This window comes from Enoplosus armatus, chromosome 23, assembly GCF_043641665.1.
Source record: "Enoplosus armatus isolate fEnoArm2 chromosome 23, fEnoArm2.hap1, whole genome shotgun sequence".
In the NCBI taxonomy this organism is placed as follows: Eukaryota; Metazoa; Chordata; class Actinopteri; order Centrarchiformes; family Enoplosidae; genus Enoplosus; species Enoplosus armatus.
This window is the reverse complement of record NC_092202.1, coordinates 3,741,693-3,763,313: the sequence shown is the minus strand read 5'-3', so window position 1 is coordinate 3,763,313 and position 21,621 is coordinate 3,741,693. Positions and strand designations below refer to the sequence as shown.

Below are 21,621 nucleotides of genomic sequence, written 5' to 3'. Positions count from 1 at the left end.
CTATTCCTTTAAGTATTAATAAGTTATTAAAAAAAGTATTGTTATTATTATTATGTTCCCTCTTGTATTCTTTCCAGCTCCAAAAAGGAAACACTTGGTGAGAATGAAGCTGACTGCTATCGACTCCTCTGTGGACATGACAGACCCGGCTGTGAAGGAATCAATCCTGAAAGGGGTGACTGCCACTTTTCACATTTAACCTTTGAGGAATTCCTGACAGGTTTTATGAAGTCACAGAATCGTACCTGATATTTTATTACGCTAATCATCACGGATAGAAGTGCTGAACGTTCTGCACGTGAAACTCAATGGACAAGCTCATGCAATTACAGTTCAGTGATGAATATATAGCATCTAAATTTAAAAAGAAATAGCAGGTAACCTTTTATATCTCTTGTTCTGTTGCGTAGGTGGAGAGGAAGCTGAAAGATAAAGATGTGAAACTGAGCTGGAGGAAACTTCCAGAGAAGGAGGAAACTTCCAGAGAAGGAAAAACACACATGAAGTGTGTTCCATAATTCCCATAATTTTTTATTTTGTGTATTAATCCTTTCAGCTTGCTTTAGTATCTGCATAAACGATACTTCCTGTTTTAATATTATATAATGCCAGAGTTACATTTAAAGCTCTGTTCATTTCAATAAATTATATCCATTTTAGGTGGAAAGGGAAGTGCAATCCGATGAATCTAAACATATCTGTTCAAAACTATAATATATATATATATATTATTCCTGTATGTTTGCTTTTTTAGTAAACGTGACTCGTAGATGAAAAAATATATATAATATAAAGTATGTTTTCTTTAAAAGAGTGAAAAATGTAGTTGATGTAATGACAATTTGCTGGGATGAAGTTTGTTTAAGTCTGATTTTATTGTTTTTAATTTGTCCGAACATTTGAAATCAAATTTGAAACTTAGCATCTGCTTTGCATTCAGATCAATGACAGTAGATTTCCATGCGGTTTGCATCCTGGGGCTCCGGCCTCAGAGGATGTCTTTCTGAATCACCCATGACAGGGAAATAATTAAAGTAAAGTAAATATCATACATTCAACAAATGTTACCATCTGATTGGACCTTTTGGATTGTACTGGCAGTCCATTAGGGAGCACGCCTGCGTATTAACTTATAGTCTCACACTTCAACATGTTCACCAACACAGAACATTGATCACTGTAGGTCCAAACATTGTTCATATCCTTAAATGTAAATTGGACACTTTACTGGTGATTTTATCATTTGTAATCGACATCCTCACGTTTTTATCTTCCTTAATCCAAATGTTTCCTCAAGAAGTTTTATCATCAGTTGTGGCCTTTTTGTGTGTTTGTGTGTTTAGATTTTTCTTGTGTTGCACAAAACAAGCAATGACATATGTCATATGTTTACTAAACTAATCACATAAAAGAGAATGCTAATTGTTTTTTTATGGTACAGCATGTTGGTGCTACTCCTGCTGCAAATGTGTTGAGTATCAAGCCTCCAAATGAAAATGAAAATGTTCTTTTACATTGTCTTTAAAAAATATATCAGCACTGGTTTAAATGATGCATGGATGGTTTAAAACCTTTGACCTCGATGAGGATGTACAACAGATGCAAGCCATAAAATAAAATCTGATTATACTAACAAATGTTTTGTGACAAGACACTGACGGCGATGTCGGGCAACAAGTCAGTCAGACAATTACACACATTAAAGAAATACCTTGGCTGAAGTCGGACGATATGTGCAGTAAATATGCATCATGTTGTGGTTCTATTTCAGCTTTTGAGTTTATTAAAAACGTATCAAACTTATTTATTAAACTTTGTCTCATTAACATATCACTATTTGCACCACCCTCATTCCCACTAACTCAAGTCACTATAACTCACATATTCCAGTGATATTGTAGTTTTTGTTTTCTATGTTTCCTTTGTATATGTGTATATAAAAATGTATGTACATAACTGTGTATCATCATCCTGTATTGCATCATGACACTAAAGGTGAACCTTACATATACAATTTGGACACAGTGATGTATTTTGAAATGTTGCATGTTGCTGTACACAAAGTCGATGTTGTTATTTGAACAGCAGACCTTTACTGATGAATTATATACAAAGTATGTTGACGGCTTCTGAGTTTTAAGTATTTTTTATTTGAATCTTATCCGGTAAATCAAGGTAAACCCCACTGAGCCGCTCTTAAAAATGTGCTGGACAGAACGATCAATAAGATGAGCGTTTTGATTTAGTCTTCCCTGTGGATAGTGAAAAGGGGAAAGGCTAAGGCTAAGTAATATCAAATGGCCTTTGGGGAAGATGATTGTTCAGCACAACTTTAGCCAAATTGCCTAATAGTATATGTGAGATCCTGTGTACAAAATTGACATGTGGACCCGAGTGTGGTATAAGAGGAAAGCTCATGCAGTGTCCAAAATGAAAGGTTGCTCCTTTGATTAGATTCTGATATTTCTTGTCACTTTCATGCAATGAAACAGTCAAGACTCATTGGACTAATGTTTTAATGACATATTTTATTTGTCTTGGCATCTGTTTTAATCTAAATTAAATTTTTAATGGTGATATAGTAGATGCATCATTGATCTCAGGTTTTTGGAGTCATCCTTCTGGAGTCATGGATTCTTACATTTGACTGACCAGAAAACCACTGAAGGAGGTCGCGTGGTCGTTTGCCCAAAGGTAACAACCTGAAGTCAGACGCACAAACACCTGGTCGTTTTCCTCCAGCTCCACCAATGCTGCGTTTCCTCCGTTACTTGTGCCAGAGCCTGTGTTGTGATCCCCTGTCTTGACAATGAGTTTGCAGTTCTTCATCAGTGCCAGATCGGTTCGATGACTTCCTCCAGCGTGATAGAAGAAGGAAAAATAATAAACACCTGCAACAGGAGCAACAAAGATACCTGTGGAAACAAAAGAGTATTCATCAAATTTAAAGATTTGTGAAAAGCATCGAAAAACCTATCTTTTTATCTCAATGAATTTGAACATCATTGTGCAATCTTTAAGGAGTCTCTCTTTACATAAATAAATATATTCGTGTTTCTGGCAATCCAGTGAACATAAGTCAAATATTCATCTTCCTTTTAGCTCTGGTTTGGTCTCCACCAACTCCTCAACTTACCAGATGCTCCGCTGTGTTTTCTTGCTAGTTTCTAACGTTTGGTTCTGGGCAGGTGATGTACAGTAAGTTTAAACAGAGCTTAAAACAGCTGCCTGTAGCTGCTGGAAATGAGGTGGATCATAATAATAAGTCTGAACCAAACAGTACATGTGATGTTAAATCTAAACAATCAGCTAAAAGAGGATCAAAAGCCCCTGAGAGCTGATGGGTACTACGAGCAGCAACCCCTTTCACCTTGCATGGAATCATTTGAGTCATTGTTAAGATGGAAAAATAAGCCAGTACGTAAAATGTCTCAAAAATACTCAAACCAAACAATCAACATAGCAGAGTATGAGTGTGGCTGCATGTGATGTATTTACCTGTACAGTTATTGTAGGCATCACCAATGTTTGTTATCACTGTGTTGTAAACCAGAGTCGTCTCTGTGTTGAAGGGTCCACAGTTGCCACCGATATCTGCCACTGCACTGAATATCACCGGGGTTTTTCCTATATAAAGCAAAACATTCTCATCTTTGTCGAAGCATTTCTATTCTATTTCCATTATATAATATTTCATCACAATACACGCACTGCTTAAAGAGCAACTTGTAGTTTCTCTTGCCAATATCAGACGATCCCTCTCCGACGGCTCTCCTAACAGCCTAGCAGGCTCTAAATTAGAAGGCTGATGTCCGTCATATGCGTATGAATATGCATTTTCTACCTCATCAGAGTCAAAACTAGCACTGGAATCCATCAATTTATTAATTAATTTTTCGCTTTTTCTTTTTCAAATCCAGTTTTCACAACGTTTTACCCACACATTAATTAACTGAGGACACCGACCTAAAAGTTGCTCTTTAATAAATTCTACATTAAAGTCTTTCATTCTACCTTTTTCCTCCTGTGCCTTCAGTCTGGTCTCAAAAGCTGCAAGTTGTTCTTTCATGGCATCCATCTCTGTCGGTCGATCACGATCGTGTTGGGATGGCAGGCAGACTGTGTTTCGCTTGTCTTCGCTCCGTCTCCAAAGCTGTCATTCATAGGATCCCCGTTGCTGCTTTTATATTGTTTGTCGGGTGGTGTGTTGTTACGTCTTCCTTGCCCAGTTCTAGAGAATCAAGATAAAGCTAAAGAAATTTCTTAGGAAACTTAGGAAATCTTAGGCGTTCACCAACCTGTTGGTAATCACACTGATCAGCATTTTATTCTCCTGTATGAACTATATCAATCCCAAAGTTGAAAACAAGGCTGTCTTTCTTTCCTGAAGAAAAGATGACTCATCCGAGATACGTGCTTCTCACAGGACTAGATTAAACTACCCAGCTGTAACTGCAAAACACTGATCAGGGACCTTTTTTTTTTCTTCATATGAGTACTTTTACTTTTAATACTTTAGGTACATTTTGAAATGTTGAAATGCTGATAATACTTACATACTTTTAATTAAGAATGCAGGACTTTTACTAGTTGTGTTTCAACAGTGTGGTATTTGCTATTTTTACTAACGCAAGGTTTCAAAGGAAACTTTGGGCGTAGCTGGCAATGACACTGACAATGACTGGCGGTCTGCTGCCAGCTGTTTTCTTCCGCCCTGCACCCTGTGATAATCAAGGCCTTCTCTCCAGGATATCAAGGCTAGTATCGAACCATTACCAACACCATGTTATATAGCAGTTATATAGCAACCAACTTATTTACTGGTTTGCAGAAGTTTCACCAAGCATCAAGCAATATGCTAAAATGTGTCTTAAAAAAACACTGAGAAACAAAAGTTACAAACTTTTCCTGAAGGGAAAGGAACAACTGAGCCCTGAAAATTGGTACTAAAGGACCATAACGAAGATACCCACTTGATTTGTGTAACCCAGACTGCTGAAGTCTCATATGAGCTTCAGCTAAACCCTTGTATGAACAGAACGAGGACGGTGGCTCACTTATGTTAAAACATTATTACTACCATGTTTCAGTTAAGAAGCAATCTTGTCAGGCCCTGAAATGAACCTCAGCCTCCTGTAATACCAATGGGAAATTGCAGCATTACAGCATCCAAGTCACGCATATGATCGCAAAACAACAGCGGAAGAAGAAGTACTCTGAAATTAAGTAAACATAGCATTACCACAGCACAGAAATACTGTTACAAGTAAAAGTCCTGCATTCAACATTATTCTTACGTAAAAGTACAAAAGCATTATCATCAAAATATACTTTAAATACCAAAGGTAAGTTCTCATTATGCAGAATGGCCCATTTTAGAACAATACTTATTATATTATTGTGTTGTAATTATTGATGCATTCATGTGTGAGTATACTATTTGACTATGTTTACTATACATACCGATGGGTAGCTTGAGTTCAATAAAGTCTTACCTTATCTTAACCTATGATATTACCTGACAATTTATTGATGCTGTAATATATTGATTTTGACATTATATTTTGTATTATTATAATTCAGATTAATAATACAAACCACCAAAGGACACCCAAGAGGAAGAAAAGATAACAATCACCTAAAATCTAACTAGAAACTGAACAAAAACTAAAAACTTGGACCTTACTCTAGCACGTTTAGCAATATTTATAGTAGTAGTACAGTAGTACTGGTGGTTGTACTCGCAGCAGTTGCAGCCTGTGGCCACTAGAGGCAGCCGAGCCTCCGCTGTGCTCTTGAGACGGTTGACGCCCAGACTTGTACGTAAGGAAGGAAGGAGTAGCCTCTCTCCAAGATGGCGGCGACCATAGACAACAGCAATGCCGTACAGGCGACAAAGAAAAAGCACCTCGGAATCCCCGAAGCCGTGTTTGTGGTGCGTAAACCCTGGCGTTTCTCACTTTGTCACACGTCTACAATAGAGTTAGACGGTTGAAAACGCACTTGTTTGCCTGTCGCCTGTGTGTGGGCGCGTCACGCTGGCTACGAGCTAGTTAGCTAAGTTAGCAAGAGAGCTAACTCAGTTAATCCTGCTGTGTGTGCAGGCTGGGCGGCTGCTCACGTCCATCTATGGACATTACAGTGACTGTGCTAGCTGCTTCTTATTTCCACTGTACCTCGTTTCCCCTTTAGGCTTTTAAGTGTTTCAGTCAGCTACACGTTAGCCAGTTAACTTAATGTTGTTTTGTGTATTGCTATGCTAATGGGTTTCTTGCTGTCATTAAAAGTAGCGTTAGCTGCCTCTCTCCTCCTCATCTCCTCGTTTATTAATTGTTAGGTAATATTAAAACTGTGGAAAACACATCATCAACAACGCATACAGACTGTCAGGCATACTTTAACATTATAACGGGTACAGGTTGGACTTTGTGATCGTTTAGACGTGCAGGTTGTTGCATTGCAGGGAGCACAAAATAAACCCTATAATATGTAATGAACGTCATGCAGGTGCTGCTCTGGTCTTTGCCAGGCTTAGGATTGGGACCCAGTAAGGGGTCCCAAGATAAGTCCAACTGGTCACAAGATGATTTAAAGAATAACTATTCCCAAAAAAACTCTCTCTCTCTCCTCTGCTGGATTTTATAGGAGGATGTGGACTCTTTTATGAAGCAGCCAGGCAATGAGACGGCAGATTCAGCATTGAGGAAGCTGGACGAACAGTACCAGAAATATAAATACATGGAGCTCAACCTGTCTCAAAAGAAACTCAGGTAACACCAACAAAAAGACACTTAGTCAATTCACATAAAATAAACAGGACACTGGAGTATATCCTTTTGACATGGTACGGTTCAGTTTTTTTCGTATGTGCTGCCAGGACTGCTTAATGATAACAACTGTGTAATGGGATGAAAGAAGACTGACTTGTTACATTAAGAGCTTTGCTCTTTTGTGGTCTCTAGAAATACCTAAATCTGGATTATGAAATAATAGAGAAGTTTGTCGTTTAATGAGTAAAAAGACTGATGAGGCCTAAATAGAAAATATTTCTCTCTTGTCTAAATACATGGTTTTTACAAGCAAATCTGGTGATTCTTACTGATATTGATGATTAAAACTCTATGGTTAAGTATTTAACATCACTGAATGTTTTGTGCTGAAATGACAGTCGTCGTAACAACAGTCAGCCGCATTGCGAGGTTTCCACAGTGTACCGGAGCCTTTAGTCATTTGCAAGTGTTAGAGCATTTATTATCATTATCAATTATAATTCTACTTATTTACCATGTTTGTGATATCTCTCAAACCACTTTGAATTTTAGAAAACAGTTTGAAGTTAGCCTCGCCTCCACATTGCGTTTGGCTGTGTAACAATGTAATGACTTAATTAATGCCTTTCTGACTTGACTGAAACTTTTCTACTTTTCTCTTGATGTGTAGATTGAAAAGCCAGATCCCACAAATCACACAGACGCTAGAAATCCTACGACACATGCAGAAGAAAAAGGTGTGAATCGTCTTTGTAAACAAACTTTGAAATGTTACGGAAAAAGGACTTTAATCTGTTACAGTTAACGTTTTGGAATTTACCCGTAAACCTATATATTGTGCTGTGAGATATGCCGATGTGGGTGTACATACTGGAAATTTGACTTGTGATTTGTTGTGTAAATGACCAGAAATTAAAATAAAATTATTAATTAATTTATAGGTTTTTCAACAGAAAGAATTACACCCAAGAGGGCAAAATTTATGAGCACATACTTTTAAATTAGCTGTTTAACAAAAGGTATAATTTCAACACAAATACATGCAAGTTATTGGTCATTTAATTTACATTACAGAGCATGTAATGAGATTTTGATAGAGATCATCGTGGTATGAATTTATATCTTGCAAAACTGCAGATATTCTGCTCTGTCCTCAATATTTTAATGACATCACTCCATATCGATACGTCATAATATAAATTAAGTCAGTATTTCTGATGAGCTTAAAGATTCCCTTTAAAATTCCTCAGTAGTTGATTCAGAAAGTTTAAAAAGAAAATATCTACAGGCTGCAAAAAAATTACTTGAATAATAATTATGCAAATACACATAAATCTTGGATCTTATTGTATAAATCCTTAAAAACCACAGATTATTATTTTCCTGTCTCTGAAGGAGTGCTCGTCTCCTCTGTCTTTCTATCTGAGCAGTGTTTAGAAAATAGAAAATGTCTCAGGCTAATGGTAATGTTTTGTTTTCCCAGGAGACCACAGAGCCCATGGAAACACACTTCCTATTGGCTGACAATGTTTACTGCAAGGCCTCAGTGCCGCCCACCAACAAAGTCTGCCTATGGTTAGGGGTAAGTACAGCTCAGATTAAGATGCCAGCTTGACGTCAGAAGGCCATAACTTGAGTCCTCTTTACGTCTTTCACCCTGACATGTCCCCCCCCTGCCCCCCCCCCCCCAAAGGCTAACGTCATGTTAGAGTACGACATTGATGAAGCCCAGGCTCTCCTAGAGAAGAACCTATCCACAGCATCTCGTAACCTAGAGACACTCGAGGACGATCTGGATTTCCTGCGAGACCAGTTCACCACCACTGAAGTCAGTATCCTTCCACTGTGTAGTCCACCCAGGTTGGGCCTACTGCTGATTCAAAGTGACAGAAAGTTCTGCGGCGCTGTTTTTGTCATGTTTTATTTATTGTTCTTCTTTAGAGATGGGTGACACAAAGCTTTCTGAACCACTGAATCATTGTTTCGGAGCATTTGATGCAGTAAAAAATGGTGACATCTGCTGGCCGAACCCTCGGTATTGCATTGGTATAGATGGATTAAATCTGAAAAGTCTCTAGTTATAGTTCTACAGCTTAAATATCCTGCCAGAACCAGGTTTACTCGAAAGTCAGACATAACTGGGACGAAAACTGCAAACTACAGCTACAGCTGTACACTTCCAGCTCCAGTACATTTAAAGTTAAAATATGAGAAACGTTGTTCTGCTGCTGCTGTTCTTTAACTCACTGCTCCCCTCAGACATGGCACGAGTCTACAACTGGGACGTGAAGAGAAGGAGCAAAGAAAACCTCCTCAAATCAGCTGACAAGTCTTAATATCGACAGGACAGCGTCCACATCCCCCTTTCTGCTAACTATCTTCTCCTTAGTCAATAAAAAAACCAACCCTGACCCCAAAGTCATGTGTATGTTCACCCCAGAGCTCGGCAGATAAGAGGGCATGTTTGAAATATCTCTAGAAGTTGCAGTGTGCTGCTTAATGAACGTGTGCACACTTTTAATTCTGTTAGATTTTGGATATGCCCTCTGTCAAGTCAAGCTCAAACCTCCACCACTACTGTTTTCTGTTGATTTGTTACTTTTTAAAGTATTTTTTCAAGTAAAAACTAACAAAAAAAGAAAGGCAACGAGGCAATTTTTGTATTCTTTTTAATGATTTAAGTATGTTCCTGTTATCTTTGGCAGATTGTGAGTGAGGGTTCTCTCGCATTGTCTTTTCTTCTCTGCATTTTCCCTCCTTGCTGACCAACGTTCACAAAATGAGACTTTTTTTTTACTTGAGTTGTTAGTTCTCAAAGCGCATCCAGTTGCGATTATACTCAGTAGAATCAGGCTTGTAGGATGACAAAGATCATGACAGAAGAATACAGAATAAATCGAGTTCTGCCTGGTGGCTCACTTCAGGACTTTTAGGAGTTAAGAAGGATCGACTGTAGTCCTGCTCCAAACCGACCGCTCCTCCTCCGTCCCCTTCACTTTCCACACTTGAACCATCTCTTCCGCTCCTCCGGTTTCCCTCCTCCTCCCCTTTTAGCCGCTGTTCTGTCTGTATTTATTTGTCTCTCACTGTATTCATTAAACAATGAATGAAGTAAAAGAAGAACATTTGGGCAAAGAGACGAGACCTTCACCTGGTGCTCTGTGTGTTCATTCTTCTTCTTCAGGTTAGAAAAAGCGCAACATCTATTTACAGTTACTGCAGGTCTCATGAAAATAATTATGAAGCATTTCATTAATTGGAAAATAAAAACAGGAGTTCACAAAAGATATTACAAATACACAAACTAAAGTGAAAATACTAAAATTATGTATTCATTGACTTTTATAGATCACTGTTTAATTTGACCTGTTTATTGCTTTTTATATTTATTTTTATTGCCAATTTAAATATCAATAAATGAAATGCATAGAAATTTGGTCTATTTTTTTTCTTGTCCAATTACAGGAATTCATTAAAGATTTTACCAATGAATTACCATAAATAAACAATTAATGAAATGCTTTTTGATTATTTCCGTCATACGTGGTCCTCCATAGACGGCTCCAACAAGATCATAGTTTCCTTTGATGTAGTTAAAAGTAAGCTGACCTCAGCTGTATCACATGTTGCTGAACCGGTGCCTCCCCCTGCAGCTTTGTCTATAACCCCCCCTCCTCCTCCTTCTGATCTTCCTTTTGTTCATCTTGTCCTCTTCCAACTTCAACAGCTGGACAGGAAAGTCTAAATAAGCAGCTAGTAGAGGAAAGCTGCTTCTCTGACTGTTTTTAAGCAGCTGACTGGTTGAAATTTCTCAAACCTGTACTGTTTAGTGTCCTCAGTGCTTCCACCCGGTGGTATTGTGTGGAACTACATCACAGCATGCAGTACATTTTTTTTTAAAAAGTGACAAAATTGAGACAACCACCGTACAACATTGCAATTTCCCCAACAAATTAGTGATTTATCAAAATACTAAAACCATTTGGCATGGAGTTTACCTTTGGGACACCTGTGTCTGGGCCTCCAGGTGAGTTGCCTACGTCCTCGATCAACAAGATGCATGATAACACTCCTCAGCTCACCCCGGTGACAGAACTCCAATCAATAACACACAGAAATACGCACAAAACCTTTTGCTTCTGCTGATGTTTGCTGCCTTCACGTGCTGTTTAAATTTAGTATCGAGCGTACTTATTATTTGAAGTGGTATTGTAAATTGGGGGTTAGATAGGCTTGTGTCTATTTTCCCTCTGTCAAGCGTTTATTTGTCAAGCATTGCTTTTTCAACTCGTACATAAAAAGAGAAATAAAAAATCATATTTCACGGTTAATGACCATGGTAACTTATTTCCACTACATTCCATCCAAAGCACTAGGTTCTGTATCACCATCACAATCAAACATGTTTATCCATGATTTTATTATCCTCCGTGTAGGATAATAAAATCTTCGCTTGACTCCAGGAACTACTCTTGGCCAAGAAATGGTTTAAAATTTTGTAAATTCATCTATTATGGTGATGTAGCACCGGCTCTCGTAGAAGATTTCATGGTATCATGAATCCAAGGGAATGCTAAAAGTATATCATGGGAACAAACATTATAGTACGAGAATGCAAAGAAATAATTGACAGGGAGCTAAAAAATGAATAAGGGAGCGAAACATTTGTTCGGAGGAAGTGGAAAAATAAATTCCAAATATGATGTTTTAGAGAGGTCGTATTTTATTGTAGCTACTTAAATGAATAGTTCAACATTTTGGGAGGCACGCTTATTCGCTTTCTAGCGGAGAGTTCGATAAGAAGATTGATACCACTCTCGTATCTGTACCCGTAGCTAGTTAGCTTAGCTTAGCATAAAGACTAACAACAGGGGGAAAGAGCTAGCCTGGCTGTGTCCTAAGGTAACAAAACCACTTACCAGCACCTCTAAAGCTCACTAACTAACACATTATATCTTGTTTGTTTAATCTGTACGAAAACAAAAGTGTAAACACGACAACATGTGGCTTTACGGCATGACCGTTAGGTTGCCAGGCAACCAGCGGAGACTCAGGGAGCTACCCTCCATAAAACCACGACTTTTGTTGTTTTTTGTACGGATTAAACAAACGAGATTAACGTGTTAATTAGTGAGCTTTAGAGGTGCTGGTAGGCGGATTTTGATCCTGTTTCGAGTTTTCATGCTTCGCTAAGCTTACCGGCTGCTTGCTGTGGCTTCATATTTATCGTAAAGGCCTGAGAGTGGTATTGATGCTCTCATCTAACTCTCAGCAAGAAAGCGAATAAGCATATTTCCTATTTATGTGGAACTACTGTTTGACTTTAAGACAATATTTCAGAGTGGAAGCAAGATATTACAGAGCTTAGAGACATCCGACTGGGTGCTGTACAGCAGAGCAAATCTACCAGCTGGCTGACATCTGGTGAAAGAGTCTTGGCAGGAGGAGCTGCACACACACACGGGGAGACTGCATCCACACCCACCCACACAGACCTTAACACTTCTGAACTGTCTGATCCGTGACGTCCAGTTGGGAACGTTTAAAAGTGTTTCCAGCAGAAACCACCGGTGATGATACAGCAAGCAGAGAAAGGAAAACAGACCGTCTTACAAAGAGGTTGTGGGATAAAACATTTCAAAAACACAAGCATCAGGGAGAACTCAGGCTTTTCTTTTTTTCTTTTAATTCCTGGAAGGATTTTTGCAGATCGACCTTTTCTGTCTGGCAACATTTCACTCATTTCAGCAAGGAATGTGTAGCCGTGGAAATGGACTGTCATTTGAATGATTTCAATCAAGTCTCAAAACAATTAGATCTCCTTCGTCAAAGCTTTTTGTAAGGAAAAGGGTGCGTCGCATTGACTGGAAATGTTCCTCATTCACACATTTGACATGTAAAATCTCACCTTTTTTCCTTTTTTTACTGATACATTCATGTAAAAATAAGATAACACAAGCAGAACTCTGTAAAAAGAAGGCATACAGTGTGAGAAAATGAAGCACTTACAGATTCCTCACAGATCTACAGAGGTCTGCAATCATGTACTGCAGGGAGAAAGGCATTGGATAAATACATTTAAAAAAAAAAGAAATATAGCATAGGCATTCATTTAGGATTTTGTATCAGATTAAGGGTCAAAAGGAGCTGGAAAATGAAATGCTAATCAAATCATATGAAAAGGGAAAAAAAAGACAAAATAGCTTGAATAAGGATTCTGCAAAAAGAGGCGTGTAGAAATATAAATCGACACCAAACCATCCAGGTAGATACGTTAAGATACATTTAATTGCTAACAATGCTAAAGTCTCTCGCTTCCTTGTCAGTAACATGTAAGTTGATGTGGCTCACAAAAACATAAATCAGATGAATATATTTGGTCCAGCGCTAATCTCATAAGAATATATAGTTTGAATGGGAATCTACTGGTGTTACAAGGCGCCTGCCAACTCACGTGGTTATGTTGCGCTGCAGGTACGTATGCATGGTCTGCAAGCCAATGTGACAGTGCCATTAACTCTCTCTGATTTTCCTTGGCATTTAAAGTAACGTCATTAACCGGCGTGACATCTGCGGTGAAAGTGTGAGCCAAATAGGACAGAAAATGATACACCAACAGAAAACGAATGCAGTCGAATGCAACAGCCCTGCAACAATCCTACCTTAATGAAGCTCTTGTTTGGACCCATTTCAGAGAGGTGTTGATTCAACTTTATGGTCATTTTGGAGGCTGCAGTTTATGATGCTGTTTATAATATTTTGTCCCACTCATTTTATATCAACAAGGGCAACGCAATACGGTTCAACAGCAAACTACAACCTCCAAAATGATCATAAAGTTGAGTCAACACCTCTCTGAAGCAATTTCAACAAAAACTGAACATTATAAACGTCATGATTTATTGCAGGACTGTTGTATTAGACTGCATTAGTTTTAGGTAGAATGCATCTAAAACCACCTTCCACGGCATGACGTTTCTGGCTGTAAGTTGTGTCTTTGAACTGTAGAAAATCCCCATGTTAACTATGCTGGTTACATCAACCTGTAGCATTGGAGTGTATTGAAATGAAAATAAAGGTTTGATGAGATATTACACTTGCGCACACACATTAAAAAAAGGCATATAAACCACTTGCTCAGAACAAGATTTTACCTTGGAGTTTCCCCGTGCCTGTATCTACGTCAGCTTGATTTAATGCCAATTGGACTACTTTCTTTGCATGATTATATTGTCCGTATGCGTGCATTGTGGGTAATGTGGTTCTTTTGAGGAGTCCATGGTCTGGTACCTCTCTGTTTGCTTTGCTTTCAAGGAATAAATTATCTCCAGCTTGTTTAGCACCTTTCCAAAGTCCCAAATGAGGCTCCACAGTTAAGGTGGACTTGGCTGTTAAGGTGCTTTCTGGCTCCAACTTTCCTATTGCTCCACCTTAACAAGTCCCCAGTTAAAGGCAGGAGTTGTTACGCTAGTCCACCTTGGTCAGTTAAGCTGTACACAATGTCTCTTCCTGCTTAAGGAGTCCATTATGAACTGGATGGGTGATGATATTTTGTTTGTTATAGTGCAGTATTTAGCAGAATGATAGTGGATATAACCATCTGGTCAATGTCATTGAGCTCACTGGAGGCCTAAATTGCTCCAAAGAGAAAAAAATATGGTCTCTGGCAACAGTATCACAGCTCCAGGAAGGAAATCAGTCTTCCCTCGCTATATTTAGGACCTCCAGGACTCCTCCATTGAGCTCTGATAGTGGAATGTGGAGCAAAATGTCAGCACAAGAGAAACACAACTCTTGTTAAAGAGGGAGGTTGAATGCAATCGTGCTGACTAAGCTTTTATCGAATGATATGTGCTAGGAGGATGTTGGACACCAACGTAAAAGTGATCGTTTCGTATGTGATCATGTAATTGCATATTGGAGGAGAGGAAAAGATTAAGAAGTAGTTGGAGGAGAGGTGAAGGAAGAGACGGTGGGAGAACTAAAGATTAAACTAGTCTAGAGTTCCATCGTATTTTGGCAAAGAACCAAAATGGATCCTCTTTCTAAGGCCTTTCTAAGATTTCCAGGGAGGGACTTTCAGGCAAGAAGCCCAAACCAAAAGTAAAGGAATTGAATCATGGGAGCCCTCGCAAGTAAATGAGCATCTGTGATCCTTTCTCTCCGAGAAATAAAAGGTATATAGAAATGGACACAACTCTTCAGCTAAGGTGTTCTTCTCCGCCTTCTACCAGCCCTTTCTTTGAAACATCCCCTTCTGTATCCAGTCTGAGGAAACAACAACAGAGGGTTAGCAACAGTTTCAGTCAGAGGGCTGACACCTCAGTCCGTCAGCCGCTCCCCTCTGAATCCTTCCTGGATCTCTCCCCTTTTCACCTTCAGTCCCAAAAACTCTTCCCAGATCAGCATAGACAGCGGCGGTCACTCTTGGTCACTTCCTCCGAGGAGTGAACCACATTTGGGACAAACCCGCTCTTCACGCCCTCCCAGCCCTCCTGGATTGTGATATCGCCGGACCGCACCAAGGCGAAGATGTCTCTGGTCAGCTCGGTGAAGGCGTGCTCCACGTTGATGGCGTCACGGGCCGACGTCTCGACGTAGCGCATCCCGTACGCCCCCGCCAGCTTCTCTGCTTCCTGGCGGGTCACCTAGAAGATTAAATGGGATTAAATGAAACTTCCCCAAGTAGGAACTGGGCAGCCAAGAGCTAGTAAATAAAACATACACTCAGACGCCATCTCCTGATCTCTGATAAACATTATAAGTAGAATAATGAGAGGAAACAACCTTTTGTTTTCTCACGATAACAGGTTGATTATCTTGTTGTCTCGAGATAAATGCATAAAAAAAAAAACATTGCAAGCATAGCAAATTTCAGTTTCGAAGGTTTTTTTGGTCCTGCAACCACTGCGAGATAGTGTGTCGAGCTGCGCCAAAGATCATTTGGCAATTTAACCAAACCGCACGCGACTGAACAAAAGCATCGAATGATCTTCGCTGAGTGGCATCACTTACACTTCTGAGATGTGTGTGATCAGTGGCCTCCTAGTTCAACATGAAGCGATGAGAGCGAACTGATCAAGATCAGACTGAACCGGCTAAGACGGGAAACCTTACATCACTTCCTGGTTCATTTGATTTTAATCCTGTTCCTGCAACATTGAATTATGTGAGTGTAGACAGACTGTGTCATAACGTAGTGTCTGAATTTCAAAGATGATATTTTTGCTTTCTGCCTCAAGAGAATTAAACAAGCGATGACGACTCGCCTCTGATCCAAATGTGTGCTGATCTAAATGTGAACAAATAGTTATTTTTAATGCTGCTAAATTATTACATAACATTCAAAACAGCCACATTTTGACTCAACGCAGCCTTATTAATATTGTCTTGTTCACATTTCCTTTCACTTTTATACCGTACGCACCTGGCGCTGTGCCTCCAGGTCACACTTGTGCCCCACCAATAGGAAGACGATGCTGTGCGGCTGGACGTGGCTGCGTGCCTCCTCCAGCCAATCGTGGACGTTCTGGAAGGAGCGGCGGTTGGTGATGTCGAACAGGAGGAGCCCGCCCACAGAGTTACGGTAGTAAGCCCTGGTGATGGACCTGCAGAGGTTGCAAAATGGAGGGGAGGATAAAGATCAGAGCCAGATGCACTTGAATAGCCAAGTAAAGCTGAGCATTCGAGCCTCGACCCCTTAGTGCTGCTGCTCCAAGCTTTCTATTCTCGCACGGCACATAATGCAGTTTAAAATGACAATTGTGGCGGATTTACTATTCAAAATTCTTCGTAAGTGAGTCCTTGATTTTTAGACAGAGGTAGACAAAGGCAGGCTTCTCGTTGCTAACCAGTGACTGCCGGTTTTGCTGGCTGAAAAGACGACTGTCGCGGACTAAAAAACGAGAATTTTATGAAATGACTGACAAGTTCCAGGCAATAAATTAGCATCCTTGATGATCCATGTGGGTACAAGATATGGAAATACAGAAACAGCATTGTCCTTGTTTGTATTTAAAGTTACAAGAGAAAAAGGATTTTATTATGAGGAGTAACAATGTGTTTGATGAACCAGATGATATCTCGGTTAACAAGTTTGTTTGGGTTTGCTACATGCTAACGCTCGCAGTTTTCAGCAGACAAACACACAGATGAATCCGTGCCTTCCACCTTCGCTCTTGGGTTTTTGGTTTTGGAAAGGCAAATGATCTCTGTTCAGGATACGGAGACGGAGAGATAAGAGCCGCAATCAGTAAAAGGGAAAATAAATCCAGGGGGATTTATCAGAGGAAAGAAACCGATGACAGGAGGTGTGAAGGTGATGGAGGTGTCAGGTGGAGGAGAGGTTGGGAGCAAATTAGATGGAGAGAAGGTGTTGTACACAGCTGAGTGTGAAGGATTATGCCCCAAATGATAATCTGGATCATTCTGATAGCTACTGTAACTGGTTTTGTTTATTTTGGTGATTCAGATTGTAAAATAGGTTGATTTCATGCAGGAACAAACATTTGTTGTATATTTTACCAGAGACGTTATCTTATTTTAAAAATGGTTCCTTTGAGAGCAAAATAATTTATATACAACACAAAAAATCTGAAATTGTCTAATTTTCTGATTCTTTCTCTCTAATTTAGTTTGAGTGCCCAGTTCTCATTTTTTAATGTCTCTTATCAGCATCTGACTAATTTAAACTAAGTATGAAAAGGAATATATCAGCACTGCCAACAGTATCTGCAATGAATAACGGTGGTAGCTTTGATATCAGTCGAGCCTGAGTGGAAACGATAATTGTGGTGTTTGATTTTACAAAAGCCCGACTGGGAGGAGAAGTCCTGCTAGATTTTGACAAGATGTGACACCCTGCATGCACACACACACACACACACACACCCTCTTATGATGCGTCTATCTTCCCACAACATCCTCACAGAGAAAACGTCAACATAAATATAACGAGAGGGAAAATTACAGGCTTGAAATAGAGGCGGAAAAAGCGACATGTCATGATAGAGGAGAGGATACAGTAAGAGAGGAGGAGGAGGCAAAGATTGAGAACCAGCGAGTGATTCATTTCATTCGAAACACACACACACACACACACACACACACACACATATACAGTATATATATTTATACATATTTATAGAAGGAAGGACCACACAGATGAATGACTAAGATGAGACGTGTGTCGTCAGTCGGAGAAGAGAACAGACAAGGAAGATGAGGTGGATTCAAATCAGACAAAAATCCCAAAATGTGTAAATACGTCAGTGCTCGAGGATCTTAAATACTTTCCCAAAATGGCTACAGTACATGAGTCAAAATGGCTACCTTAGTGGATCAAAGGGATATTGTCTAGGAGCTTTAAATTTAAGATATATAGAGACACAGGAAGGACAAATTTAAGTTAAACACTTTGTGCCATCATGGGAATAAAAAAAATGCCGTAACAATTTCCTTAAGCCCAAATTCATGTCTTCAAAAAGCTTGTTTTGTCCAATCAACGGTCCCAAAATAACTGATTTACTTTTACGAAGGACAAATAAAGAAATCAAATCCCACAAGTTGAGGTAAAGTGCGACTCTCCCAACACGAAGGGACTCTCAAATTCAATCAGCGTATAAGAGAAAAATGATCACAGATTCATTTGCCAGAAACTTCTCAGACTTTCTCCTCAAAACGGCCCCTTGGTGCTTGAAAGAGGTTCTGGTTTGTCCTTCGATCTCGGAGGACGCGGTTGCCATGGAGACACTAATCGTGGCTGACAGGTGAGACCGGTCCCCTTCTGTCAAGATGATGAGTCGAGCTGAATGTGTGTGCAAGCATGTGTGAAAGATGCATTTCAGGCTATGAGACATGCATCATCCTGGCTTCATTATACCCCTCTACATGCTGACGGGGAAATATTGGCATTTTAGACGTTCAACTACTTTTATGTGATGAGGTCGGGCTTCAGTGTCTTGCTCAGGGGCGCTTTTAAAAGGCTGTTTTATGGACACACGAAGGCTGCTGCCGGGTTTGAATCCAGTCGATTTATCAGCTTGCTGTCTAACGTGAGGCTGCTGACCAGATTTACTAAAATCATATGGTTTTTCAGTTCTTCTGAGACATTATTTGGGAGCATTTTTGCATTACAGGTCAGTAAAAGTGAGGTAATATCTTGGAAACACCACAGTAATACTACGGTAATGCCACTGCAATCACAGAGTTAATAGTACAGTTATATATAGGTGTTTGTTTCTGTGTTAGATAGATAGATATGGACCACACAAGAGTAGTGCAATCATGTTTTGAAGTTCCACATCATCTCGTTGCGCCCTCTTCTTCTGCAGTGTTTTAATGGCACCTGACTGGAGAATTAGCGCCACCAGCTGTTTATCTCGAGGCGCTTAACTTCTAATATTTTCCCATAACAGTAGTGGATGGAAACGCGTATTAATTCGCTTTTTCTTGTGCTGATATTCTGTGAAGCTACGTTTGGATGGAAAGCTGGCCTGTATTAGCTCTGGTTAGCTCTTTATCATTCCTGTTGCTCTGCCTGCCTTCAGCTTGAGACCTTACTCAGCCTGGATAAGTGAAAAGGTTTGTCCTGCGGTCTGTATATTATTACACTACCTCATATTGTAGATACACTGCCTATAACAGTGTCTCATGTGTGTTTCAATAGCTTCAGAATCGACCTCAGTCCTGACCTCACACCTTAAGGTAACCTCTAAAGTAAGTTTAATGACTTCTTACAGCAAACAACCTTTCAGACATTTCTCTCCCCTCAGCAGGTTTATGTTTTTCTTCCTCAGGCAGAGTCGTGTGACTTTCAGCGATTAAGAGCACTTTCATCTGTTTACTTATTAGAAACAACCCCTCAGGTCGTTTTCTCTGCTTGTCTCACCTCATTTGCATAACTGCTCTTTCTTTTGTGCGGGAAAAACAAATTAGTCTCAGGTAGTACATCCAGTTTTGAGACCTCCGGGCTACGTCGTTAAGCTCTAAGCACTTAGTATTCCCTCACATTAAATACTAATCCATTTTTTTAAATTAACAAAATACATTTAGAGATACAACTTCTATAATAGATAAAAGCGTATTTCCTTTAAGTCTTTAAAGAAAGTCAATTGATTGACATGTTACATGCGACTCTTGATGTGGAAATGTACTAAAATTGCAATTTTTTGACCCTAATTAGCTGTTAATCAGACATCTAATCTTTCTAATCTTGTAATAATGTGAATGAGAAATTTCATCCCTGTCCGCCCTCAAGCTAAGAGGTCAGAGGTCAGCTTCAGGTCTTTGCACTGAGGGAAGTCTGTCAATCTCTCAGTAAAAACAGCTCAACTCTTTTCCAGTTAAACATTTCACCCTGGACGACTCTTTCAGTTTCCACCACCAAGTTCCTTATTTTCCTCGGTGGTGGGGACATCTGTGGCCGTGATTCTGCACTGCATGTATTTTCTATTTCTTATTTTTATATTTTGTACAAACTTTTAGTTCTAAATTATGCTACTTTCTACCCTTGAATGGGAGCACCGGTACTGTACAATTTCCCCCCGGGGATCAATAAAGTATTTCTGATTCTGATTTCTGATTCTGATTTCCCAGAGATCACCTGTCACTACAGCAGTTTATTGTGGTTTACTCCGACGTGTTTTCTGCCGAATTCTTTTCTCTCTTTGATTCTGTCAGTCAGCTGCTCGCGTTGACTACTCGGTTCTTCTTTGTGCGTTAACTCCCTCGTAAACAACATACGATGCATTACCTCCTGTTAGCTGAAACAGCAGGTGATGAAGCAAAGTCATTTTGCATCAGTTTGAAAGTGTTGCAAAGTAGCACTTTGTATCTGCAAACCCTCATGCATAATGACAATTAAACGTTAATACTACACAATAATGAGTCAAGTAACTAAGTGCATTTACTCAAGTACAGTTTTGAGGTACTTGTGCTGTACTTGAGTATTCCCATTTTATGCTCATTTTTAAAGACTTCCAAAACAAATGATCTTAAACTCAACAAGCCGCTCACACATTAATGCATCAGTAATAATTATCTATTATAATATAAGATAATAAAACACTGAGTGGGGTCATTCTGCATAATGAGAACTTTTACTTTTGATACTTTAAATATTTACTATATATACTTAATATATTTTTTTACTTGAGGTGGAGTATTTTCTTTTTCTAATGGCAAACAAATATTATAGTTACATCATAAAGTAAAACTCTAGACATTACTGTATATTTAACTCAGTGTCGACATACAGCTCTATAAAAACATTACTTCCTCGTCTCCCAGCTGCTCTCACCTGAAGCGCTCCTGACCCGCGGTGTCCCAGATCTGCAGCTTGATCCGCTTGCCCGGCTCGATCTCCACCAGCCGGGAGAAGAAGTCCACGCCGACGGTGGGGTCCGACACCTGGGCGAAGCGGCCCTCCGTGAACCGCCGGATCAGACACGACTTGCCCACCGTGGAGTCCCCGATGACGATCAGCCGGAACTGATAGAGCCATATCGCCTCCATGACTTGGCTTTGCCTGTCTGTCGCTCTTAACGGTGTGCCTGTCTGTCTGTCTGCCGGTCGGTCGGTCGGTCGATCTGTTTGTATGAGAGCTAGAGAGAGAGAGAGAGAGAGAGAGAGAGACATTAGAATTAGAATTATTATCCCTCTATAGATATATATTAATATTCCTAATATTTGGCAACTGTGGGACAACTTTGAGGAACTTTTTATTTAATGTGGTGGAATGTAACTCAGTACTTTTACTCAAGTAGGTTACTCTAGGCTACTTAAGTACAATTTTTAGATTATTAATACAAAATGTGAACACATTAATGCATCAAACATTATCACTCAATAA

At 39.6% G+C, this 21,621-nt stretch overlaps 3 protein-coding genes across 3 annotated transcripts; 1 reads left to right on the top strand and 2 right to left on the bottom strand.

The window, feature by feature from the left end:
* Nucleotides 1-2,508: 2,508 nt before the first annotated feature.
* LOC139305876 (complement C1q-like protein 4) lies at nucleotides 2,509-4,168 on the bottom strand. Its single transcript, XM_070929829.1, has 3 exons — nucleotides 4,015-4,168; nucleotides 3,499-3,627; nucleotides 2,509-2,915 (listed from the first exon to the last, which is right to left on the bottom strand). Exons 1-3 carry the CDS (start codon nucleotides 4,076-4,078, stop codon nucleotides 2,638-2,640), a joined length of 471 nt encoding a protein of 156 aa, XP_070785930.1. The 5' UTR covers nucleotides 4,079-4,168; the 3' UTR covers nucleotides 2,509-2,637.
* A 1,675-nt stretch (nucleotides 4,169-5,843) lies between these two features.
* vbp1 (von Hippel-Lindau binding protein 1) lies at nucleotides 5,844-9,920 on the top strand. Its single transcript, XM_070929856.1, has 6 exons — nucleotides 5,844-5,935; nucleotides 6,646-6,770; nucleotides 7,441-7,507; nucleotides 8,254-8,352; nucleotides 8,464-8,602; nucleotides 9,030-9,920. The coding sequence occupies exons 1-6, from the start codon at nucleotides 5,855-5,857 to the stop codon at nucleotides 9,104-9,106; spliced, it is 588 nt and encodes a 195-aa protein (XP_070785957.1). The 5' UTR covers nucleotides 5,844-5,854; the 3' UTR covers nucleotides 9,107-9,920.
* Nucleotides 9,921-15,172: 5,252 nt separating this feature from the next.
* Nucleotides 15,173-21,284, bottom strand: rab39bb (RAB39B, member RAS oncogene family b). The gene is made up of 3 exons (XM_070930069.1): nucleotides 21,070-21,284; nucleotides 16,198-16,378; nucleotides 15,173-15,418 (listed from the first exon to the last, which is right to left on the bottom strand). Exons 1-3 carry the CDS (start codon nucleotides 21,282-21,284, stop codon nucleotides 15,173-15,175), a joined length of 642 nt encoding a protein of 213 aa, XP_070786170.1.
* Between the last annotated feature and the right edge of the window lie 337 nt (nucleotides 21,285-21,621).